This window comes from Macrobrachium nipponense, chromosome 28 (genome assembly GCF_015104395.2).
Source record: "Macrobrachium nipponense isolate FS-2020 chromosome 28, ASM1510439v2, whole genome shotgun sequence".
NCBI lineage: Eukaryota > Metazoa > Arthropoda > Malacostraca > Decapoda > Palaemonidae > Macrobrachium > Macrobrachium nipponense.
Genome location: NC_087217.1, coordinates 70,285,258 through 70,308,064, shown reverse-complemented (window position 1 = coordinate 70,308,064; position 22,807 = coordinate 70,285,258). Strand labels below are relative to the sequence as shown.

The 22,807-nt window shown below is 38.2% G+C and overlaps 2 protein-coding genes across 2 annotated transcripts in view; one reads left to right on the top strand and one right to left on the bottom strand.

The window, feature by feature from the left end:
• LOC135201867 (protein-methionine sulfoxide oxidase mical3b-like) overlaps nt 1–20,251 on the bottom strand; it is a 40,637-nt gene extending 20,386 nt beyond the window's left edge. Inside the window, exons 1-4 of the mRNA XM_064231169.1 lie at nt 19,337–20,251; nt 16,119–16,227; nt 11,325–11,499; nt 3,586–3,700 (exon numbers count right to left, since the gene is read on the bottom strand). Of these exons, the coding sequence (XP_064087239.1) occupies nt 3,586–3,700; nt 11,325–11,499; nt 16,119–16,227; nt 19,337–19,494 (557 nt within the window). The 5' untranslated portion in view covers nt 19,495–20,251. The remainder of the gene's footprint in view (nt 1–3,585; nt 3,701–11,324; nt 11,500–16,118; nt 16,228–19,336) is intronic.
• LOC135201228 (F-actin-monooxygenase Mical-like) overlaps nt 1–22,807 on the top strand; it is a 323,794-nt gene that overhangs the window by 264,436 nt on the left and 36,551 nt on the right.

Here is a 22,807-nt window from a genome sequence, read left to right as displayed (position 1 = left end):
GATCTCCAAGATGAAGGCTCCCTTAAGACAGAGGTAAGTTCGTCTTTATTAGCATTGGCATCGTTTTCGAGCGTCGGCGAGCCAGGCCTCGCCTTCTATCCAGACGGACACTGCCTTCCACGAACGTATCCGCCGAGGTTGCCAACTCTCTATTTTGCGTACTTTTAATAGGAGCCTTATCGTCCTTCGTACGTATTTTGAACGGCCTTACGGGCGAAACTGGGATCTGCATTCCATCCTTCTGCTGCTCACCTTTCGCCGCCAACGTCGATTTTACCAGAGGTATCGCAGTTTTTGCGATCCGAACTGGCAACTCCGCCTCGGCCGCTAGCTCGCCGTCCGTCACCTCTCTCGCTTGTTCGGACTCTTGCGAACGGCTTCGTCTGGCAACCTTGTGCTTAATAGCCACTGATTTCCGACCATTCTTGCTGGACTTGGAAATGACAGTCTTCGTCCGAAGGAGAGGAAGAATTGATTCTTCTCCTCTTGGCCCGAGGATCCGCTAGGAACTCCCGAATCCTCCTCCAACGCTTGACTGGCGCTCGCCGTGACGTTATCGGACTTAGCGATGACGCCGAACTAGAGGAAGAAGACGAAGAAGGCGAATCACACACTTTCTTTTTGTCTCTCTTATTCATTCTCTCCTCTATATCCGTAAACTTTCTGCATTACAGTTTGCATTGACGGATCAGAAGGCGATTAGCGTCTGGGTGCAGCGAAAAAGGCCGAGAATCGGTCTGTGACGTCATCACGCCTGCCATCTCAGAGTGTGACGTTATGTTGTGACGTCATCGCTCTCGTATGGGAGAGACTGAGAGGTTTCTGCTGGTAACCGCACGTTTGCTGCCAAATTACCTCCCACGTTCTGCATCGCTGTAAATACTGAGTGGGATGGAGAAGCAGCGGCATTAATTACCATAAATTGCAAGCCGGGGGAGGGGGATGAGGCAACCATTCAGCGCTGCCGGACCCTGCTGGAACCGTGACGTCATATAATGCGCAAGCAGACCATCCAAGGTTGGTACGCCTGGTAGGCCTAGCGCTGACCTGACCCGTACCATCTAACCTATGCGCTTGCGTAGCAGGAGCCTGGAACAAAGATGGCGGATCTCCCCCTCTACTGCTGGGAACAAAGGAGAGTGCAAATTATTCATAAAATTACCCAAGGCCCCTCCAAGACCGACTTTTCGATACAGAACCGCTAGGAGAAACCGAAGGGGTATGAGACAATTCAAAAGCAAGGTGGAGAAACATATGGAGCAGCCCTGGTTTATTACCGATACAAAAGAAGCCGGTAAGGTTTGGTCATCCAAAGATGGCGTCACCCCCACCCCTCTTTGTATTGGCTTTTCCCATAGAACTTCTTCCACTGTTCCACCGACCAACCGCGACAAACAGAAACACGGCATTAGTAACCGTACATACGTTTTCCCTGCACCTACTACACGTTTGGATGAGGATCCGTCGACACCGAGGTTAGGAACCTAGAACAAGGGAAGCCACTGACTCCTGGGCATTTCCTTTGTCTCCTCTTCGAAGCGGTAGACGATCCCGATGTTGAGGCAAAATTCTCCATCATACCACGTATACACTCTTACCACACACTGATACACTTGGAGAAAGAAAAGGAATGAAAAATAAAAAATGAAATGGATAAAGAACGGGCAAACTGAAAAACCGGCTTTAAATGAGATAGACAGTAAACACGTCTTATCTTAAAGGCGGTAGGAAAATAACTGATGGGTCACAGGTAGCCGTGGGCATTCGGGTATACATGCCCCGTGACCTGGTATAGATGCCATTAGTCCCTGGATCTCACAAGTGTAATTTTAATTCTACCGGTTTTCCAGCTTGGCGCTAGTAAATCCTAATGTTAAGACCGAAGGTTTGTTTCGTGTATGAACAAACATACTTTCCTTTTGGAATAAATCCTAGAATTCAACCTGTGTTATAAAGGTAATGTCTGTATAACATGAAATGGGACATTATAATAAAGCATTTAGTATACATACAACTTATATCCTAATACCAATTAATTTAAACACCATTGATGTAAAATTCTACAAGCCTAATGAAAAAATGTGCTACACACAAAAATAATGACAACTGCCACTTTGTAATCCACATTAAAAAATGCTTGTAGTTACAAACTGTTACACATCATCACATATTCAAGGATAGCCATTAAATCTGTCATCTAGGATTTAGAACATTTTCATGTCACTAATATGGCTACATATTTAGGGGCTAACTATATTACCAAGAAACTACAATATATATTTCCTTCAGTTTAAGAAATTCAAAAGCACTGAGGATGTAGAGCTAAATGTTAGTCTATCAAAAAGCTGAAAATGGCATTTTCAATGTTAGTCATGGCTGTTTCAGTGTAACACTATGAAAACTTACAGGGTGGGTGAGGCCAGCCAGGACAACTGCATGTCTGCCAGCCAGCCATCCAGAAGGAAGAGCGTGAGGGAGGGGGGAGCTAAGAGGAGTGGTCTGTCTCACTTGTCTTGGTAGTTTCATGTAAAAGTGCACATTACATCACCATGCAATGATACTGGTACAATACTACTCAAAAAGTTTTGTACATTAAGTACATATAAAGTAGTTTATTTACATAGCACTACTGGCTAGTTCCATTTTACACATGTTATAGGACAATACAATAAGCATGCACCATCATTCTTAAAAACTCAATGCACCTAGGTACACACCAAATAATTACATAACCTGTACCAGAAAACAACATATCACATAATTAGTAATAGCCTGCAGTCATGCTAACAGTCTTCTAATCAAAAAGGTGACGGACCTCTTTGGCCTTCACTCAAGATTATGGGTAAAAACCCAAAAATATAAGGTAAAATGCCAACACAAACTAGTACTACAAGAGCACAACTGCATGCTTTATTAAAGAAAGAATAAGAGGATTGATTACGATCATGAAAAATATCAACGTTCCTACCATTGGGAAATGACTCTTGAGACTGTAACAATAAAGGAACTGAATTTCTCAATTCTTTAAAATCTGAGATTAAATTTGTTTTAGCTAACATCTTATCACTACAATCTAATACTTGGATGGTGCTGTTCTTTACGTTTAAATATTCATCTGAACTACCAACGACTTCCCTCTGATTACAAAGTAGGGTTTGGCAGTAAGGACCATCACTGCAACCTTCCTCTTTGCAGTGACTCGCCTTCTTAAAACTACATGTATTCTTACCAGACTGCATGACACAATTTAAACTGGAATGGACACAAGAATGATCATGCACTGGTGAAGTTGCACTGAGCTCCTGTTCATTTACATCATTAGAGATGGAGAAAGCGTTACAAGTTGTCTGTTGTAAGTTTGAATTAGGTTTAAAAGAAGGCTGATGAAGTACAGTAGCTAAAAAGGAATAACCATTGGAAATTTTACGATGTCTAAGAGTCACATCTGAGTATTGTTTCATTGTACTTTGTGCAAAGGGTATGTTATAAGGGCACACAACAATATGCTTAGGAAACTTGTCAACAGTAACAGACAGATTAGCACAGAAGAAAGGGATATTTGGGCTAAGGTGATTGTGGTCGCACCTCTGTCTGTCCTCCTCTAACATGGTGACTAGAGCATCCTTTTGCTCCAAAATATTCAACATTTCTGCAAGGATGGTGCCCTCACGATCAATGTCTTCTCTGGATTTTTCACGTTCTGAAAATTAAAATACAGTGAGTTTTCTCAAAAACAAACTTATTTAAAAAAAAAAGCTACACCTTATGACTTCCAAAAAAACAATGTTCCGAGATACACCCCCAACACATTCTAAATGCTTGTGTACAGTAATAAAAAATATCAAGTTGTTCTCTACTGAAGAAATATTTATAAAAGCAACAACTAATTGAGTGTCACAGCACAACCAAGATTTTTCAAATTTTTGTATATATGTACTTTATAGGTACTTTTAACAATGGAATTATCAGGGTATAGCCCTTAGAACTGGAACTTATATAAATATGGTAAAAATCTTCTGAATAACAATGCATACAGTACCTGACCAATCAATTTCAATTTTTACACATAGGTCACACTACATAGTTACAAAGCAATATCCTGAAGTCTTTTGCAGGTTGGGAGAAGTGCATACCTCACTTGGTCCCAAATATAACCTGAAGTGTTATGTTGCTACAGTTATACTCTCTTTGACACTTGCTTTCTGCTTGTCATTATAGCATCTGCTAAGCAGAAGGTTGAACCAGTGTTCTACAAAATATTTATTAAAGACCTCATGCTTTGTTACAATAAAAATATCTTACAATCTATCATATTAACAATGGAGCTCCAATAATAATGGCAAGTGAAGACTTTCAAATTATAACATACTTGGTCCTTACTATCTGTTAAGGTTGGATTCTCAACATCCCTTCATAATTACCAAAATATTTGAAAATCTGCTCTAGATAACCTAACCTAACTTAACCTATCACAAGAGTTAAGTACATACTTATGTTAGGTCATAAATTAATCGGCAATATTAAAATACTTATGTACAAAAAGCCTACCTATTCAAGCTGTTGCCATGGTAATAACTTCTTGATTCTAGTAGTGACTCTCCAGTTTTTTAATTTCTACCTGCTGTGCATTTACCTCATCTGTCATTACAGCCACCAAAATAACTAAATTTAAAAGGATATTTGTATTTTCCCTAATGTATGAACCTGCACTTTCATACAAGTGAAATACCTTGCTCTTGCTTCACTTCCGCTGTTACTGAACCATCTGAAAACAAATCTCCTAATGCTAGACCTTGGTCATAAGTGACATGGATTGACCTGCCTCGTTCATTGCGTGAGTCAGCCTGTATGCAGCTACGCTCATTCTCCTAGGAGGGTAAAATTTACCTATATGAAAGTGTAGGTTCGTTATTTTAAGAATAATACAAATTTCCTTTTTAATTTGTTATTTGTTCCAACACATATACAAACATGACAAATTTTTAACCAATTTAAAATTTTCATAACTAACAAACCTGAGGTCTTAACATTAGGATAATACTGGCGCCAAGCTGGAAACCGGTAGAATTAAAATAATCTGTGAGATCCAGGACTATTATGGGCATCCTATACCAGGTCACGGGGCATGTAATACTGAGAATGCCCTTGGCGTCCCGTGACCAGCCAGTTACTCTTCCAACCCAGTTTAGACTGCTAGAGGGGTGGTTAGAGGTGGGCCTTTATATGTTAAGACCTCAGGTTTGTTAGTTATGAAAAATACAAATTGGTTAAAAATTTGTCATTTGTTCATATACGAAACAAACCTTCGGTCTTGACATTAGGATAGACTTACTTATTGGTGGGAGGTAAGTCTCTATAACTGACTGGGAGTTTGCCACCTTTATCCATTTCCGAAAAGTAGGTGTATTCTAAGACATGGACTATTTAACCCTTGAACCAAAGATACATGAGAATCTATTGGTTTTCTCACTGGGTGCTCGTATGATGCCATGGTTTATTACATTACAGAAGATGGAGAACTCTCCATGCTTCTAAACCACTCCTGTCCCTTGTATCTGGATCTATTATCACCCCTCTCTTTCCCTATCACCGAGAGGAGTGTATTGCTACTGAAAAGTATACTATACTCTAGATTATCTTTACAGTATGGCTGACCACCTCACCTGCATCTATAGTCCGTTCCAGCTTATGATGGTACTCTCCTTCATACTGCCCATAGGTAAAGGAGTAGAAAGAAAGTAATAAAGAAGAAAGACCAGTCATCTCATTCATTCTACTTTCATACCTTCATCTTAGACTAGACACAAACTGACCCACCAGGGGGTACTGGATGAGCTATACCACTTGCTGGGCCGCCACCACTGGACCCAAGGAAAAAGTGTCCAAGAATCTATGGGCAACATCTTTTAAATAAAAAGAAGTGAAAGTTCTTTGGCGTTGCCAAATACCAGCATTCAGAGTTCTCTCCAAAGACATATTCTTCTTGAATGCCAAAGAAGCGCTCAAGCCCCTGATGTCATGAGCTCTAGCCCTCTCCTGGCTATTTGACCCTCTGTCTTCTGTCATGTATGCATTTTGATAGTTTCTCTTACCCAAAACGATATTGTATTCCTGGACACTTCCTTTTTGTTCCATCCTGTTCTCATGAACAGCGTCCGGCACCCTGGCCTAAGATGCCTTGTCCTTCTTAAGTACTTTCTTAGTACCCTGACGGGACACAGAAGCATTTCTTCTTTGTCATTGTCTATGTGGAACCTCACCTGAAGACTGGAGGAGAATCTCTCACAGGTAACTATGTGGGAGTGTTCCTACCAGGTAAAAGGGTATACAAAGGATGTATACCACAGGCCTCATGATGTTCCCAATGATGTCTTCCCACTCTAGATGGAGTTCCCGTAGGCTCTGTATCATCATTTGACCTACTGCGCCGCCACTACCGAACCCAAGGTGAAGGCATTTAAGGACTTGTGTGTTATCCTTGAGGTAGAAAGACGTGAATGTTGTCTGCCTCTTCCAGACCCCTCCCCAGAGGACCTGACTGACCAACTGGGTCTTCTTCAATGCCACAGACACAGAGGGTCCTATCCCGCTAATGTCATGAGTCCTGACCCTGGTTAAACAAGATTCTCTGCTATGGTCCAACTTCCAGGCCTCAATCACCATTCTCTGCCAGAACAAGAATGACAGGCTGTATGTTTGCGGTAGGCTGTCAGGGCTCTCATGGGGCATAGTAACATTTTTTTTTCTCCTATGAAGTCCTTCAATGAGGGAACAGAAAAACCATCGAACATTGCATCATGGGGTTTGGGGGTTCTGAGTCTTTGCCATGAACTCTGGAAAGCAAGTTAAACCAACCAGCATCCAACCATAGCTGTGAGACTATGGTTGGTGTGAGTGATGCTGTACAAGAGGCCATCTGGTTCCCTAACACCCTTTGTTGACACCAATGCCAACAGAATAACTGCTCTAAGGGTCAAGTCCTGGCCTGATGCCAATCTAATGATTCATAGGATGATTGTCTCAGGGAGGCCAGGACCTTGGTTACACTCCACTCTGGGGGGTTTTAACTTGCAAGGGGAGCAACTCCTTTTTTTTCTTCTTTTTTAAGTTTCTGATTGTGTCTGGCAGTTCCACTGACACTGAAAGCTGCAGACACGGAAAGGGTCTTGACATAAGAAGAGAACGAATTCTACATCATCCTCAAACATTCTGAGGGGATGGAGATCCCTCCCACTTCACCAACTTTCATTTTCCCTGATACAGACCAAGGGATGAGGTCCTGCAACTTCTACAGCCTCCACCCATGAAGATGGAGTGAGGCCCCTGCCTGATGATACTGTGTACCGGAGGAAGTCTGCATACCATTCTGCTTGAAGCCATTTTGGAGCTATGTGTCATTCTCAGACCTTGGGATACAAACAACCTTCAATGACCTTCCTCAGTTGGTTGAACTGGGCGAAAGGTACACGTCCAAGCTATGTTGGAAGGTGTCCTGCTGGAAGGCTCTTTGGTTGGGGACCAGGAGTAACTTCTTTTTCCTCGCTGTGGTGAACAGGTTCCAGTGGGGAACCCTCCCAAAATTTAAGCATCATGTCCACTATGCCCTGTTCCAATGGCCATTCTGTCCCAACTATTTGGTCTGTCATGATGTTCTTCCCAGGGAAGTACCTGGCTGCCAACAGCTGTCCCCTGGTCCCTGAACAATTGCTGTTTCCACTGTTAAGTCATTTAGGTTGTGGGAAATTGTGCCTCCTTGCTTGTTTACATACGCGACCATCAATGACAATGGTGAACTATCCATGGAGGAGATCTTGGAAGTGTTGGAGTGCCATCAAAACTGCTCACCACCTCCACAAATTTGTTGTCGATGCTGCTCCTTGTCCCATTTCCATGAAATGCACATGTTGTTCAAGTGGATGGACAACTTAACTGTATCTCCCACAAGTGGTTTTCTGGGTCCATCCATCACTGTAGATCTTCCAGCACCTTTCTTGTCACACTTATATCCTTTGTTCTGGCATGTGAGTGTCTTTCCCCCTTCATCATTTTCCATTGCAAGAATGAATAAGAATCCTGCCCTCGGTCACCAATTTTCCTAGAACATCAGCTGGCCCACCAGGACTTGCCACTTCTTCAATGGCTAGCAATGGTTGGACAGGAAGGAGTCGGATACATTTAGGAGCTTGGTTAACCTCTCTTGAGATGGGTGGGCCTTCGCATTCACTACGTCAATCATCATACTAGGTACTTAATCCTCTATTCTAGTACTACATCTGACTTTGGGGTTGATCAGGATTCCCAAAATTCTTGCACAGATCCACGATCATGTCACTGGCCTTTGAGGCTTTCTATGCCAAGGGTGCTAGTATGATCCAGTCATCCAAGTACGTAGTACCTACATAGCCTGCTACCCTTCCTGAGGCCCCATTCTGACACCAGTTGCAATACTAAGGTGAAAACCTGGGTGACTGTTGTGAGGCCAGTACAGCAGGGCTTAACTCTGCCAATGCTGCAACTCTTCTCATCAACAGGATATTAGCCCAAACGTTGGCAATTAAGTTTGTTAAATATAAAATAGCTTTGGAACCAGACTGAAGCAATCTGACAAATGCTGTTTCATCTACTGATTTCCCAGTTGAATCTGAAGAGGTAATCTTAGCCACTGCTGTTGAATAAAGATCTAACAATGAAGCTGTCTGGAAAATAGAAACTGTTGACTCCAATGTAGCAGCTTCTTGACATGTATGTAAAGAACAATCCATTTTTCCCTGGTGTAAGGTCAAACCAAGTCTTAAATGCACAACATCTGGATTGATATGCCTTCCCAGCAGAGGAACAACAGGTGTCATATATTTTCTGTCTTAACAGAGGGGGAGGAAGAAACTTGAATGATCTATTCAATCTAAAAAATTATCCCTCCCTGAAATCCCTGCATTGATATGATGTACCACAGACTCAGCATGATTGGAACACAGTAATTCATATGACACCTTCACATCTTTCTTTGGACCTAAAAGGGCTTCAATTCCAGTCGGAGCTAAGCTGGAAGGAGTTTCAGATCTCCTTGAAAGATTACTGAATTGACAAATCAAGTCAATAACCTCTGCATGAGGAGCAAGAATCTCCTGTTTCTCTGCTTCTTCCACTTCCAAAACATTCTGCTCCGCCGATGAGGAAGGTATATCACCCCTATCACCAGACACACGACTGTGGAAGTCCTGGCTGCTCAATCCTACAGCTGCAGCACACATTATACGACAGCCGATCTTGGTTAGTTCTTGAAAAACCGCCTGATGTACATGATTTCCGGTATCTTTTACTGCTCCTTGAGCAAGAATGAGAATGACACCTATCCCTCCAGGCTGATGGTTCTTGTAAAGTGTTGCGTGTATTGTTAACATTTCCACAGCTGCTAACTATGGCCTTTAGAGATCTAGACCTTGATCTCCTGGCCCAAAGGTGAACCACAACTTCACTACTGCGTGGCCTATTAGAAGAGTGCACTTCCTTCTTCAAAGGAGAAACCTCCAATGCTGTAACACTCGTTCTCTTAACTGGAGCATTGTCATCCTTTCTCTTCATCTTGAAACAGTCATACAGGAGAAACTGGGACCTGCCCACTGGTCTTTGTAGACTGATGAACTCCCACTGCAGATTCTCTAAACATTCTCAAAGAATATCCAAAAGCCTTTTCTGACACTCTTACAACCGCACTCAAAGAAGCTTCTACCCAACGCAACATTTGTTGATTTCTTTGGCCATGATGACATATTAGAATGCAAGGAGCATAATTAGGCACAAAACTGCCTAAAACCCCTCCTGATAGCATCCAAAAATGAATCACTGGATGAACCTGATAGGGGTATGGGAAGCATCTAGTATAACGGAGAAATATATGGATCAGCATCATGATAAGGCAGAACAAAAGGAGATAAAGGCAATTCATCATCCAAAGATGGCGACATTTCCTTTCTCTTGTACTGACTCATAAAACCTTTATCATTATTCCACCGACCAAAAATGACTAAGAGAACAAGGATTAGTAATTGTATTTATATTTTCTCTACACCTACTCCATGTTGGATGTGGACCTGTGAACACCAATATTAAGAATCTTGAATAAGGGAACCAACTAATACCTGGGCATTTCCTCTGTTTCCTGAGAGATCCTGAAGAAACCTTTGCCAGGGAGTTAAAATGAGCCCTAATATCCTGATACTCATACAATCCAATGGAAAACACACACACACACTGAAACACAGAAACAAGTGAGAAAGCAGGCAAACTAAACCGGCTTTAAAAGGGCAGAGAGCAAAGCATGTCTTCTCTTAAAGGCGATAAGAAAATTACTGACACGATCAAGAGATGCTGAAGGCAGTGTGGGAGCTCCCAAATAGTTCATGATCGAGCACAGATGCCAATAGTTCCTTGTGTACACAATTTTTATTAATTTTATCAATTTTCCAGCTGCGCTATCAGGTTTATCCTAATGTTAAGACCGAAGGTTTGTTTCGTATATAAACAAATTATATGTTCTATAATAATAAAGGTGCAAACCAGGGGTGGCAAACATGGCCCAATAATAACTAGGCATGGGGAGTACATACAACAATCACAAAGAATAGTGCAAATGAATACTTGAGTGTGCTCAGAAAACGTGCAATCACTATTGCAGCTGCGAGCACAATGGATGAGGGTAGGTTGATCCAAGTCACACGTAAACCAGATCTAGCATTAGGATTTTATTTTCCAAAGGCAGTTCAATAACACCCAAAGCAAAGCAAGTGTGAGGTCCTCCACATATATATACCATAAGCGAAGGTTCATATACATGTCGGAACAAACATTAACTTAGTAGCATTCCTCTTTTAACAACATTTCTTCTAGTTACTTTAAATATGCCTTTACAACTCTTTATTGTTCATGTTTGTTTTGCACACACCATTGCATTTCTGCATGTGAGGCTAACATTGTACAGTTATTTTCATATACGGCAACATTCAAGAAGGAGACTTTAATGGTAACTAGTTTAGATATGACAGGGGTGTAAGCATGGTAACAAATACGTAGATGATTAGATGGATGAATAGAGCTGAGGGCACAAGGACAGTTAACAATGCCAAGAGGGCCATTCACAGCCAAAAAGGGTTATACTGGATTCTTCATTTATTTGGATATTCTACAGCCCTGTACAATCAGACTTACCAAGAATTTACTGTAAATTTGAAGAAACTCTGTGGCATCATGTCACACAAAAAGCGAAGAAAAATGTTTTTTCATGACTTTACAGACAAAGATGCAATTTCAAAATAAAAAATAAATACCTGATAAAGCCATGCGATGTCTCAATTCATGTTCCAACCTGACGTGCCGATCCTCTAGTTCAAGCTCCTTGGCTCTTACCATAAGTTCCTGTTCCCATCTCACGAGAGCATTCTTCTCATGCACCATGGAAAACCAGTCACTTATTAGCTCTGCTTCATCTCGACTGGCTCCTCCCTGGAAAAAATAATGCAATAGAATTACCTATTAAGTTTTGCATGAAGTCCAAGATTATTTGATAACTAGGATATCACACTTCTGTTCAATCATTCAGAAGAAAACAAATTTTTTGTTCTAACTAGTTTTATTAATTTCATAAATTCACGACAAGTACACTCTCTACTCCATCCTTTGCCATTGGACTGGTCTTTTTCTATGCACATATCCTGTATGAAAAATTTCTGGGGCAGGTCATTCCACATACAGTTGACTATTATAGAAATCAGGAATTATCTTTAGCTGGGATACCATTAACCCCCACAGCCTGGGTATTGTGCATATACAATCACATATAGGTTCGAGGTGGTGGATGGATTTGGTGCCATACAGTTTGAACTAATTTTGCGGGAAAAATGTTCCTAGTTTCATATATATCACCATTGGCAACTCTTCAGATCACCCTATAAGTGAGAGAGTGAGCTGAGAAGCCCTCAGTCTTGCTCGAGGTGGTAAGGAAGGAATGTGGTCATAAATATTTTACATACAATAAATATGCTAAGAATTTGTTCCTGGTTTTATTTCTTATCTTTTACGATATTCTTTGAGCTGTAATTTCAATTTGACAAAATAAAATAAAATAATATTAGAAAGAACACTTATAACTTTGTAAAACTAGCATATTTTCTACAAATGTCATAGGGAAAACAGGCCAGCAAGGGGTGGGAAATATTTGCTTACAACTTCCCATCGAAAGTACAGAAATTTTGTTAGAATTGTTTTCCTTGTACCATTCCTGAGTTCTTTTTTTTTTAGTTTTTCTTTTACCGCATTTACTCGCATAACACATGATCTCCCATATCATGCAACCCCCAAATTTTCACCCTAAAAAAATTATTTTATCACATATCTCACATATCATGCGAGTTAAATTTATGAGACCAAAATTTAACAATAGACTAACCTCTTTTCCTCCATCTCTTAGTTTATCCCATCTTCTAGTTAAGTTTAAAAAAGTAAAAGAGAATGCAAAAAGTATCGGTAGTAATGATATACTTGTATGGAAAATGCATACAGCCAGAAACAGCTGTTTGCTGTGAACAACCAATCTGATAAAAACAGCCATTTCGCTTCATTTCAACCTTCGTACAATAGTAAAAAATTACTATATTCATGTTACGAATGACGTTAACGAGAATAGGACTGATATATTTTTACATTACAGATAGTAGTCGACTTACTACTGCAACTGGTTACAAACAACCAGTCATAAATCGATTTGGACGTAAGAATATTATACTAGTGTAGCCTACACTAGGGTAATCAATACCATCTTTACATATAGGGTAGCCTAGCCTACACTACACAGCATACTTTACACATATATTGCATACTAATTATTAATTTCAGCTAATTCTCTATGTTCAATGCACATTGGCTTATGATGATTCAGTACAAAGAGAAATTGAATAACATTTAACAAGTTAGCCTCGCCTATACGATGATGATGATATCGGGGTACATATATCGTATATATACGAATACAGTAGCCTAGCTTTCAGTATACTAAATACTGCATATACGATATATTTTAGTAATTTATTAATAAAAGCCAATTTTGGAGTTTCAATGTATTCTGACTATATCAGTGGAAAAAAAATAGACATGAAACAGGAATCAGATTCGGACCGACATCAGCATACCTAGTTGAGCGATGTCAGGCTGCTGACGGCTACGTATATTTACAAAATAAATACACAATGAATATGCAACTTTTCTGATTATTTTAAAAAGTTATATATTACAGTACAGTGGTACCTCGAGATACGAAATTAATCCGTTCCGAGACGGCCTTCGTATTATGAGTTTTTCGTATCTTGGAACACATTTTACATGTAAAATGGCTAATCCGTTCCAAGCCCTCCAAAAACACCCCCAGTAAATATATTCCAGGCCTAAAACACATGTTCTAGGGTTACGACGGAAGAAATATGACTCCAAAAAGGCAAAATACTGTACATACTTGAGTAATATTCAACTGCATATATTAGGACTTTAGCATATGTCCCTTAGCAATAAGCCTAGCCTATGTTAGCGGTTGCTACTGTAGCCTAGTCTATGATTCTGACATCTAAACCTAAGAGCTAAAAGCTTAGAATATGCCAATAAAATGTATAAATAATCAGTATGTACTCATTTCAAATAATTATTAATTAATCATTAACTATAATACACAAACAAACAAAAAACAAACCTTCCAATCGATTGTTTACATTCAGCTCTTACCCGTCTTACGAGTATCGAACGAGCGCCAAGCAATCATTTTTCCTAGCACACAGTGAGCCATAAATTGTCATTAGTATCTCTCTTCAACTAATGAAACCACCAAACAGTATAATAACCATTCATTTCTATTCTTTATTCTATCTTTACCTAATGAAGATACCGAGTTACTGACAGCTATAATGAAACATGCGTATACGTAAAGTAATAATAAAACAGAAGAAGAATTCTAAAAAATACGTATTTGTTGGCAGTCTGATTTATTTTATATTTTATGATATCTAATTCACAATTTTTTTTGTTAAATGTATTGCATGTACTCATTTCAAATAATTATTAAGTAACCATTAACTATAATAAACAAAAAAAAAAAAAAGCTTCCAAACGTCTGTTTACATCCAGCACTTACGAGTATCGAACGATCGCCAAGCAATCACTTTTACACAGTAAGCCATAAATTTTCATTATCCCTCTTCAACTACTGAAATTCTACCAAACAGTATAATAACCATTCTCTATTCTTTATTCTATCTTTACCTAATGTTTTTTTATTAAATATATTGCCATGAATAAGTTTTTCAATTTACAGCAACCTTTTACCAATAGAATACTTAAAGCACAAGGGGTAGATGCTGACCAATAGGAGAGCAGGACCATATGGGGTGACTAGCATCAGGAACCAATGGGAGAGCGGGAGGATGGTGGCGAGTTTACTCAGTTGGCGGCGCGGGAGTTTTAAAATTGTTCTTGGTGGTCCGGGCGAATCTCGGGACTTTACAGCAACAACCTTTCGTATCTTGAAAACTTTTCGTATGTAGAGCAGTAAAATTTTTCGCATTGGCTTTCGTAACTTGGATTTTTCGTAAGTTTAGCCTTTCGTATCTCGAGGTACTACTGTATTCAATAATATTGTATGTATTCTAATATTATTGTATCAAAATACTAACAAAGCGGTCAGTGTTTTTGGTTTGGAAATCAGCTGATGGCGAATACAAGTTTATTTCTCCTTACTTAACTCATTTTGGAGCGAATTGTCTTTCTTCTAGTTTGCGTAAAATATCTAGATACTCTACTTATGTGAGATAAAGTAATTTGTCATTATACGACGTGTTTTAAGTCGAAATATGAATTTAAAATACCTCGTGAACTAAAGTATTTTTTTCTTTAACAGATTGGATTGTGGGCATGTTTATTGTGTAAAAAATATGAGGTGATTGCGTTCGCTATTTTCACTACATTTCATCGAAGTGCGAACTTTACTGTTACTTTACTTATCTTTTATTGGCGTGAAAACAACAGTAAAATGTATTTTTTCAAGACCTGAAGTTTTGATTAAAATAATTTTCTCTTGAATTTTATCTACAGTTGAGTTTGATGGCTTAAATTTACTGGAGTTATATCCTTGTTGACGATGCACGATAATAGTATTATGCATAGCCTTACTCGGTATGGATGAAGCTTTCGCAAACTTCAGTATATTACCATCAAACTCGACCATAAACTAAATTTGAGAAAAACGTGTTTTAATCAAAACTATTGGGCATCAAAAGAACACATTTTACTGTTTTCACTCCAATAAAAGATAAATACGTAAAGCTCGTAGTATTCTGACGAGATAAAGTGAAAATATCGAACAGAACATTGATTTTTGTTTACGCAATATACATGCCATCAGCACCATCTACTAACGAAAAAAATAACTAAATTTCGTTCACAAACGATAAGTTTTCAAGTGTTATTTCCACTTGAAAACACTGTATAACGTAAAATAACCTTGTCTCATATAAATAGAGTATCTTTTCATTTGCGCTAACTGGAGGCAAGAAAGTCACTCTGATTAAATTTTGAGTTCAACACAGCAAAACAAACTTACTTCGCCATCACCCTCAGCTGATTTCCAAAACATAACATTGATTGCTAATACAAACAAATAGAAATATGAAAATACATATAATATTATTGGATGCAGTCAAGTAAAACAAAACTTTTAAAAATATTCATGGAAAAGATGCATATCTATTATGTTTGTATTTTATCATATGATACTAATATATGATTATTACATCCTCGAATTTTATATCTCATGTAAGATGCGACCCCCTTAAAATTAGCTCCAAAATTAGGGCTTCAAAAGTCGCATAATACGCGAGTATATACAGTAAATTGGCCATTCTTAAATTTAGCCTGGTCATGGGTGTATGCATTAACATATATATTAGCTTGGGTTGGGGGGGGGGTCAAAGGGCTAAGTACACAAATCCAACATCCTAGCTAATAAAAAAAGTACATGGTATAATTTTTCAAGTCATCAATGTTTGGTAAATCACAAATAACAAAGTATACCAAATGTTACATACATTTTCTCCTCTTAAAGCTTTTTCTACAGCAACTCCTCTTTCCTCAAGCTCTCTTGTCTTTACTTCACATTCCTCAAGTTGACGCTGTATCTCCTGAGCCATCCTTAGCCTGGTAAAATTATATCCAAGTTTTTAAAAGAACACTATTACAGTGAAATTCTTTAATGTACTAGGAAACTAGTCTTTTTTAATAACCTACTCTAAACAATTCTTGACACAAAAAATGGACTACAAGCACTAAATTGTACATGATTGAAGACTGTTTATCTATTACCTATAAATTTGTCAATGCAAATTAAAAAGAATGGTCAGCAGCCCTTAGCACTGATGCAGCTTACAAAGCCTGAATTTTTATAAGCATTCTTAAAGTATAACTAAGATTCATTATAGATCCAGTCATCTAAAATAGCCTTTAACTCACAAGATGCATCTAGGTGCACAAAAAAAAACACCTCTCCATACTTGAGGTATATATATGTAATGGTTCTCATTCTACTGTGTAGATAATTTGAGTGGTGATGCGCTGCCTTTCTCCATACTTTTTTTAGAATGCTTTGACACCAGCATGTTTCCATGTGTGTTGCTTAAAGTTGTGCCTTTGTTGGTGATGATTGTACCCTTGCTGTCTACCTGTGACCACAAGTGCTATGGATGATTTCTTTACATTGACTTCTCTTGCACTCTATGTTTGGAACATTACACAAGTTATTCTACCCAAGTTTCCCTAATGCAGCAGATTTTATACATACCCTAAGTAAATTCTGCTTGTTTGGTAAGTGTATCTTCAATTTCATCACATTCTTCATTTCCTTTGCTCTTCCATTCAAGTCCTTCTTGGTATGTTTTACCTCTTGTGGACCTTTGCTCCTTTATCATTGGCCTTTGCCAAAGTAGGATATCACTTAATTTCTTTATAGAACTCCTTCACTCCATAGATGTCTTTCAATATTTTGGGTACTTAAGTAGCAACCTTGATTAGTGGTCTTTCCAGATGGAACAGCAACGTTTTTGTCTCTGCATCACTACCCAGCTCCATTCTGTAAGCCTTCTATCTTCCGATGGTTCTGTCGCTATATTTATCTTGGGTATGCCAGTTTGCTGCTGCTGCTACCTTGATTCTAACTCTCTCAGTGCTTCCTTTCCACACCTGTGATGTTGCCACTGTCATGGCTCCTACCTCTTTGGCACTTGCATAAAATTCTCCCTCCCTCTTGTCTGATCTATAAAGTCAGCAATTGGTTTGTATGGTGCCACCCGCTTGGGTACTATCACATTCTCTCAGCTGCTCCTGTGTGCTCTAACATTCCTGCTTGCATGACCACTGCCGTAACTGTGAGCTGTCCTTTGTTTACCTCATCTTCTTGGCATTCTTCCACACCTTCAGGACTTTTTGTGTTTTCTCCCTTGTGTGGTGACTTCCTTCACTATGTTTCTTACAATGACTCCTTTGAAAATTATGCTACTTATGCTTGTATTTGGCCTTTGATTCCCATGGCTTTCTCAAATTTTCCATTGTCTTTTGTGCAACCAGTGCTTCTTTTCAATACCACTACAGTACTTGTTTTTGGCTTCTAAGGCCTGTGATTTCCTGGACTCCCATGTCCTCAGCCTATTTTACAATAGTTTCTGCCTCTCCTACAGAAACCACAGGGTTTTCCTACCAGTAGTAAAAGTGTTGTCAAGTCTTCTTCAAGAATATACTCAGGCTACTGTAAGGCTTCCTTGTTTTGATAGTTTATCAGTCTTGAGAAAAATTTGTTGCTTGTTGCTCCAAGTCCCAATATCCTTGGTCTACCACTGCAAATTCTATGGTCTCCCTTCTTTCCTAAAAAGCTCATTCTGTATTTTCCTTGCTGTTTATGCATTTGCATGCTATGTTTAAATAGTTTGTGTTGGCTTCTCAGTTCTATGTTCCAAAGTAGCTGCTCCTCCTGCAGTGTCTTAGCTATACATTGAATCTTCCCACAAACCTGGTCTCACCTCCTTTGGGCCTTGCAACAACCTTGTTCCCAACACAACAGTGGATTATCAGTTGGACTCTGTTTTTCTATGCTCAGTGCCCTAGTCTTTGACTGGTTAACTGCTTCAAGTCAATTCAAATGGGTACTCTGATGTGTGACCTGTCACAGGAAGCCAGGGGGGGTTCGGTCTTTGTTTACCTCTTTTGGAACATCCAGGAATGATTTTCTTCAACTTGTCTCCCTTCACAAATGTCGGAGTCTGTTGGCAGAGTCCCTTTGCCTCCAAAACTCACTCCTTTAGATGGTCAGCCATGGAACTCTTCTCTGCTACATTTTGGCTATGAAGCTGGCTACTCAGGTCTGACAAGGCCCACAAGACTGTCCTTCTCTTCTGGATTCTGTCGTGCCTTCTACCAGGGATACGGCTTGCTCTTTCTCTTGGTCATATTTTGGACCTTCATGATGATTATGGAATTTCAAGTCTCCATGTTACAATGAAGGCAAGCACCAGGCATTACTAAGCTCTGCAGGGGGGTTTCCTCACATTGTAATAGTAATGCTATGGCTTTGCCTTCCTGTAGCCTATCATGACCACAAGTCTTTGCCTTAGATACAGGGTAATTACAGCTGTTACTCTTCTTATCCATTCATCAGACATCTGGTACCTATGGCACTACTTCACACCTTTTGTGCCAATGGGCACCTGTACTTGGGTCTGCAGACCCATTCTTAAACCACAAAAGCAATCTTTCTGAAATGCCTTTGTCATTTTGCATTCTTCCATCCTCTTGGAATTCTAGCAATGTCTTCTTGGATGCTACCACTGTAAATAGTGATTCTGGCTTTTCTTTTTTATTATGAATGGGTTTGTGATAAAGTAAGATTCCATAACATATTAGTACCTTCTACCTTTCCCCACTCTTTCAGACAGATATTATTATAAGCAAAATAAGAGGCATTGCCAAGTAACTGAGCAATATGGAGTTGGGTGAGCATCTTCAGTGGAACAGTTCATTTTGGAAAACTTTTTCATGTAGTACCTGGATGCATCCTGTTCAGTTAACACTATTTTATAAACAGGTTTGTATCAAAACTTTATATTGTAAAAATAGATAACTTTTACCTTCATGTCAGAGTAAGTTTCCCATCAATAATATTTTACAAACCTACATTAAAACATCACACCCAAGGTAAAACTACTGTATACTAGATTAAATGATCTCACCTCAAAAAGTTAATTACAGGTTAATTATATACCTTTTCAACTCAGCTTGTCTTGCAATTTTTAAAGCATTACGCTGCTTTCGAGTAGATCCTGACCATGGAGCCTGAGTGCCACGATCTAAGGTACCAGCTGGAGTACCTGTGGCACTTCCTCCATCATCTTCCGAAAGACTTTCCTCTGTACAAAACATGATCTTAATTAAAATAATTATAAACACATTCTGACATTTGTATTCTTTTTAGCAAAACACAATTTAGCAAAAAGACTTTTATAGTTACTCTCAATTGTTGTGGTACCACTAATCAACAGTTTTCAATGATGCTGCTCTGAAGAGACAAGGATGAAAATGAGGTATGCAAGAATTTCTAGCAAACATTTTCATCTGCCAAGTTTCTTTTAGTTATGCATAAACAATATTCTCATCACTATGAATAAAATAATAAAGGTAAAATACCAAGAATGTATGTATTGTACTGTGCTGTACTTGGAAACATCAAGAGCTGTGAATACCAAACTAAAATAGAAAGGTATTTAAAATAATAAAATTCAGCACATTTTATAACTGTTTTTAAACACGTCCAACATACAAACAGGTAAGTACTGGAAGAAAAGCTTCTTTAGTGTGTTACAAAAGGCACAAGTTCTCCATCTAAAAATTAGTTTGGAATTAGTTTTGTGCTGAGTTGCAAATATTTCATCATGGTAGATAACAAACCACTCCTGTAAGCATTTGGTGATATATCAATTTGAAGACATCTCAAATGCTTGCCATGCAACTAGTCCAGCCTTTAAATGATTGTGAATTACAACCTCATCAAACTTTTGCAAATGGGCAGTGACCTGCTTCAAAGCTAAAATGTTCAGTAAATGAAGTAAATTCATTGGAATAACTTTCATTTAACTCTTGGAACATACTAATAAACCTGAAAAGCTTACTAATTCAATATGTCAACATCTGCTCTAATGATGCTAAAGAAAATCCCTGGTCATTCATACTTTTATGTATGTGGTAGGGAACGAATTCCAACCTCAACAGAATTGCAATGAACTAAAGGTAAAAGAAATCATTTAGTATTGAAAAGAACTTAATAAACTTCAACATTTGCACTATGTATTATCAAGTAAAGACTTGTAAAATCATTCAATAGTTATGCTTGCATAGCATCACCACTTGCATAACACAGCAAATTCATTTAATAATCAGTGGAGTACTGTAGCATATTAAATGACAACAAAATTAATTTTTTAGTAATCTCTGGCATATAAGCAAATTCCTTAATAAATGGTAATTTTTGTACTATAAAATTAACAAAACCAAAATAACAACTTCACTTACTGTCATATGAATTGGCCCAGTCAATAAGCATAAGAAAAACATAATTGTGAACATTCTACATACTGTGAATAAGCAGCATACACTAAGCAAAAATATATGTGCATGGCAGTACTAATCTACTGTACTACTACAATGCATTCAAGTGAACAGCAACTTTGTCAACATCAACTGTACTGCAGAAGACAAAATGGCACTCAAAAGAAATTAAAGAAATTTAAATACAGAGGAGGTATGTTTGCCTTTTATTAACAAAAGGATTACGCTGAAAGGATAAAAACCTACTTGAATTGAGCATCTGCTGCATTGCTTATATGGATTACTCACTACCCTTAGAAACTGTCACCAATCCTTGCATTCACAAGGTCAACTTCTTCATCAGGGACTAACATAAGACACTGGTGTTCTTTTTTTCTAACTCAAGTATTGACTAATCCCTTGCTTTGTAATGATTTCTTTTTAAAAAAATACACTTGAATCAAAGTTAAACAATAAAAGTAAATGACTGAAATTGGGCTAGATCCATACTATAATTTTCTGGCATTACAACAGCAGCAATACTAAATGCAATACAGCATACTTTCATTATTGAAATTTTTTTATTGCATATGTACTTTAATCACTGAAATTAGTTTTATGGCACATGTGAGTGAGTTTATGTGAACTGCATCAATTACCAAGGTTTCAAGGGGATAAAGTTCATGGCTTCACTTTTGCTCAGATACCAATTTTCCTCAAAATTAATCTAAAAAATTTACTGTATGTCCTAAAAGCCAAAGGTTACATTCTTTAATGGCTTATTACTCTAACTCCTGAAGGGTATCTTTGCTAGACAGTAAATCAGTATTCTTGTATTCAATCTCTGGATGAAGTGTACACATTATACTAAGGTAAAAATCAAAATAAACAAAAGTATTTTGAAAAAAAAAAAGTATAATCTCAAAGATTAATTCCCGTATCAGTAAATCATGGTAGACGTGAGGTATTCTAAATGTTATCAATATTTTTGCTCTTCTCAAACAACCTTGACTTTATGTGAACATTAGCTGATAAACATAAAATTATTGTAAATTATACAGGTCTCCTAGTAGATCATAATTTAGCTGGAATATTTTTAGGTGTAAATTTTATATGTTGCTTTTGTATGACAGTTTCTTCAGAAATTCACACTTTACTTACTATGCTTGGTAACAATGTGCAAAATATTTTCAGATTTGCAAATTACATAGTAACTACATGTACATATCTATATTGTGTGTATTTCAATCTTTATTCTATTTCTACGTTCTATTTGGGATGCGACAGTCGTAGCATGATTCAGCAAAATGTAACAGTAAGATCAAATATTCCATATTTATATGTACTACATCAGTTTTGGTGCAAAGTTTTCCTTTACTTTGTTTAAAATAATGCCACATAGGCCTACACCCAATACTGTATCAAAATCTTGCAATGCAACATAAGCTGTAGCCTCATCCATTTGCACTCACTACGACACTTGGCCAAGGAAATGTCTGATGCAACATGGCTGGGCAGTTTACATCATATACATTACCCTGTACTATTCTGTTCAAGTGTTTTAGTTCATTTGTGTGTCAACGTATGAACAGTTTATTTCATATGAATATTGATGAACATGAAAAAATATAAGATAGTTTTGAAAGTATGATATGAAAAGACTACAATGATAAAAATGCTATACCAGCTGAAGCCACGGTAAGTTAATGCGTTGACAGTTGAACACATGCTGTGGACCATACAAAAGACAGCCATCAATTTGTGAATGTTGCCTTTTTTTGTTTTTTTTTTTTTTTTTTCCCACTCAAAATTGGCGTGTGTCTTTGAAATCTGAGCATCTTCAATGCAAGGAAATATGGTAACCCTTCTGCGGTTATGAATATAAAGAATAAGAACAGAGTTGTGTTCCTCACTCCTGACACGCCCAGACCTTCAACCATGGTATTATTTAGTGTTTCAAGATTCACATGTCATCTGGTTAGTTTAGTAACTACTGAAGACCTATTCTGTATTCTCCCTCTAAGATGGAAAATATAAAGACAATGTGGACTCCACTTCATTACCTAAGAATGAACTTAGAACAGTACATAAATTGTGGGGAACAATATAAATTAAGTGTTTGTAACAACAACGGATATCCATTTTAATTCCT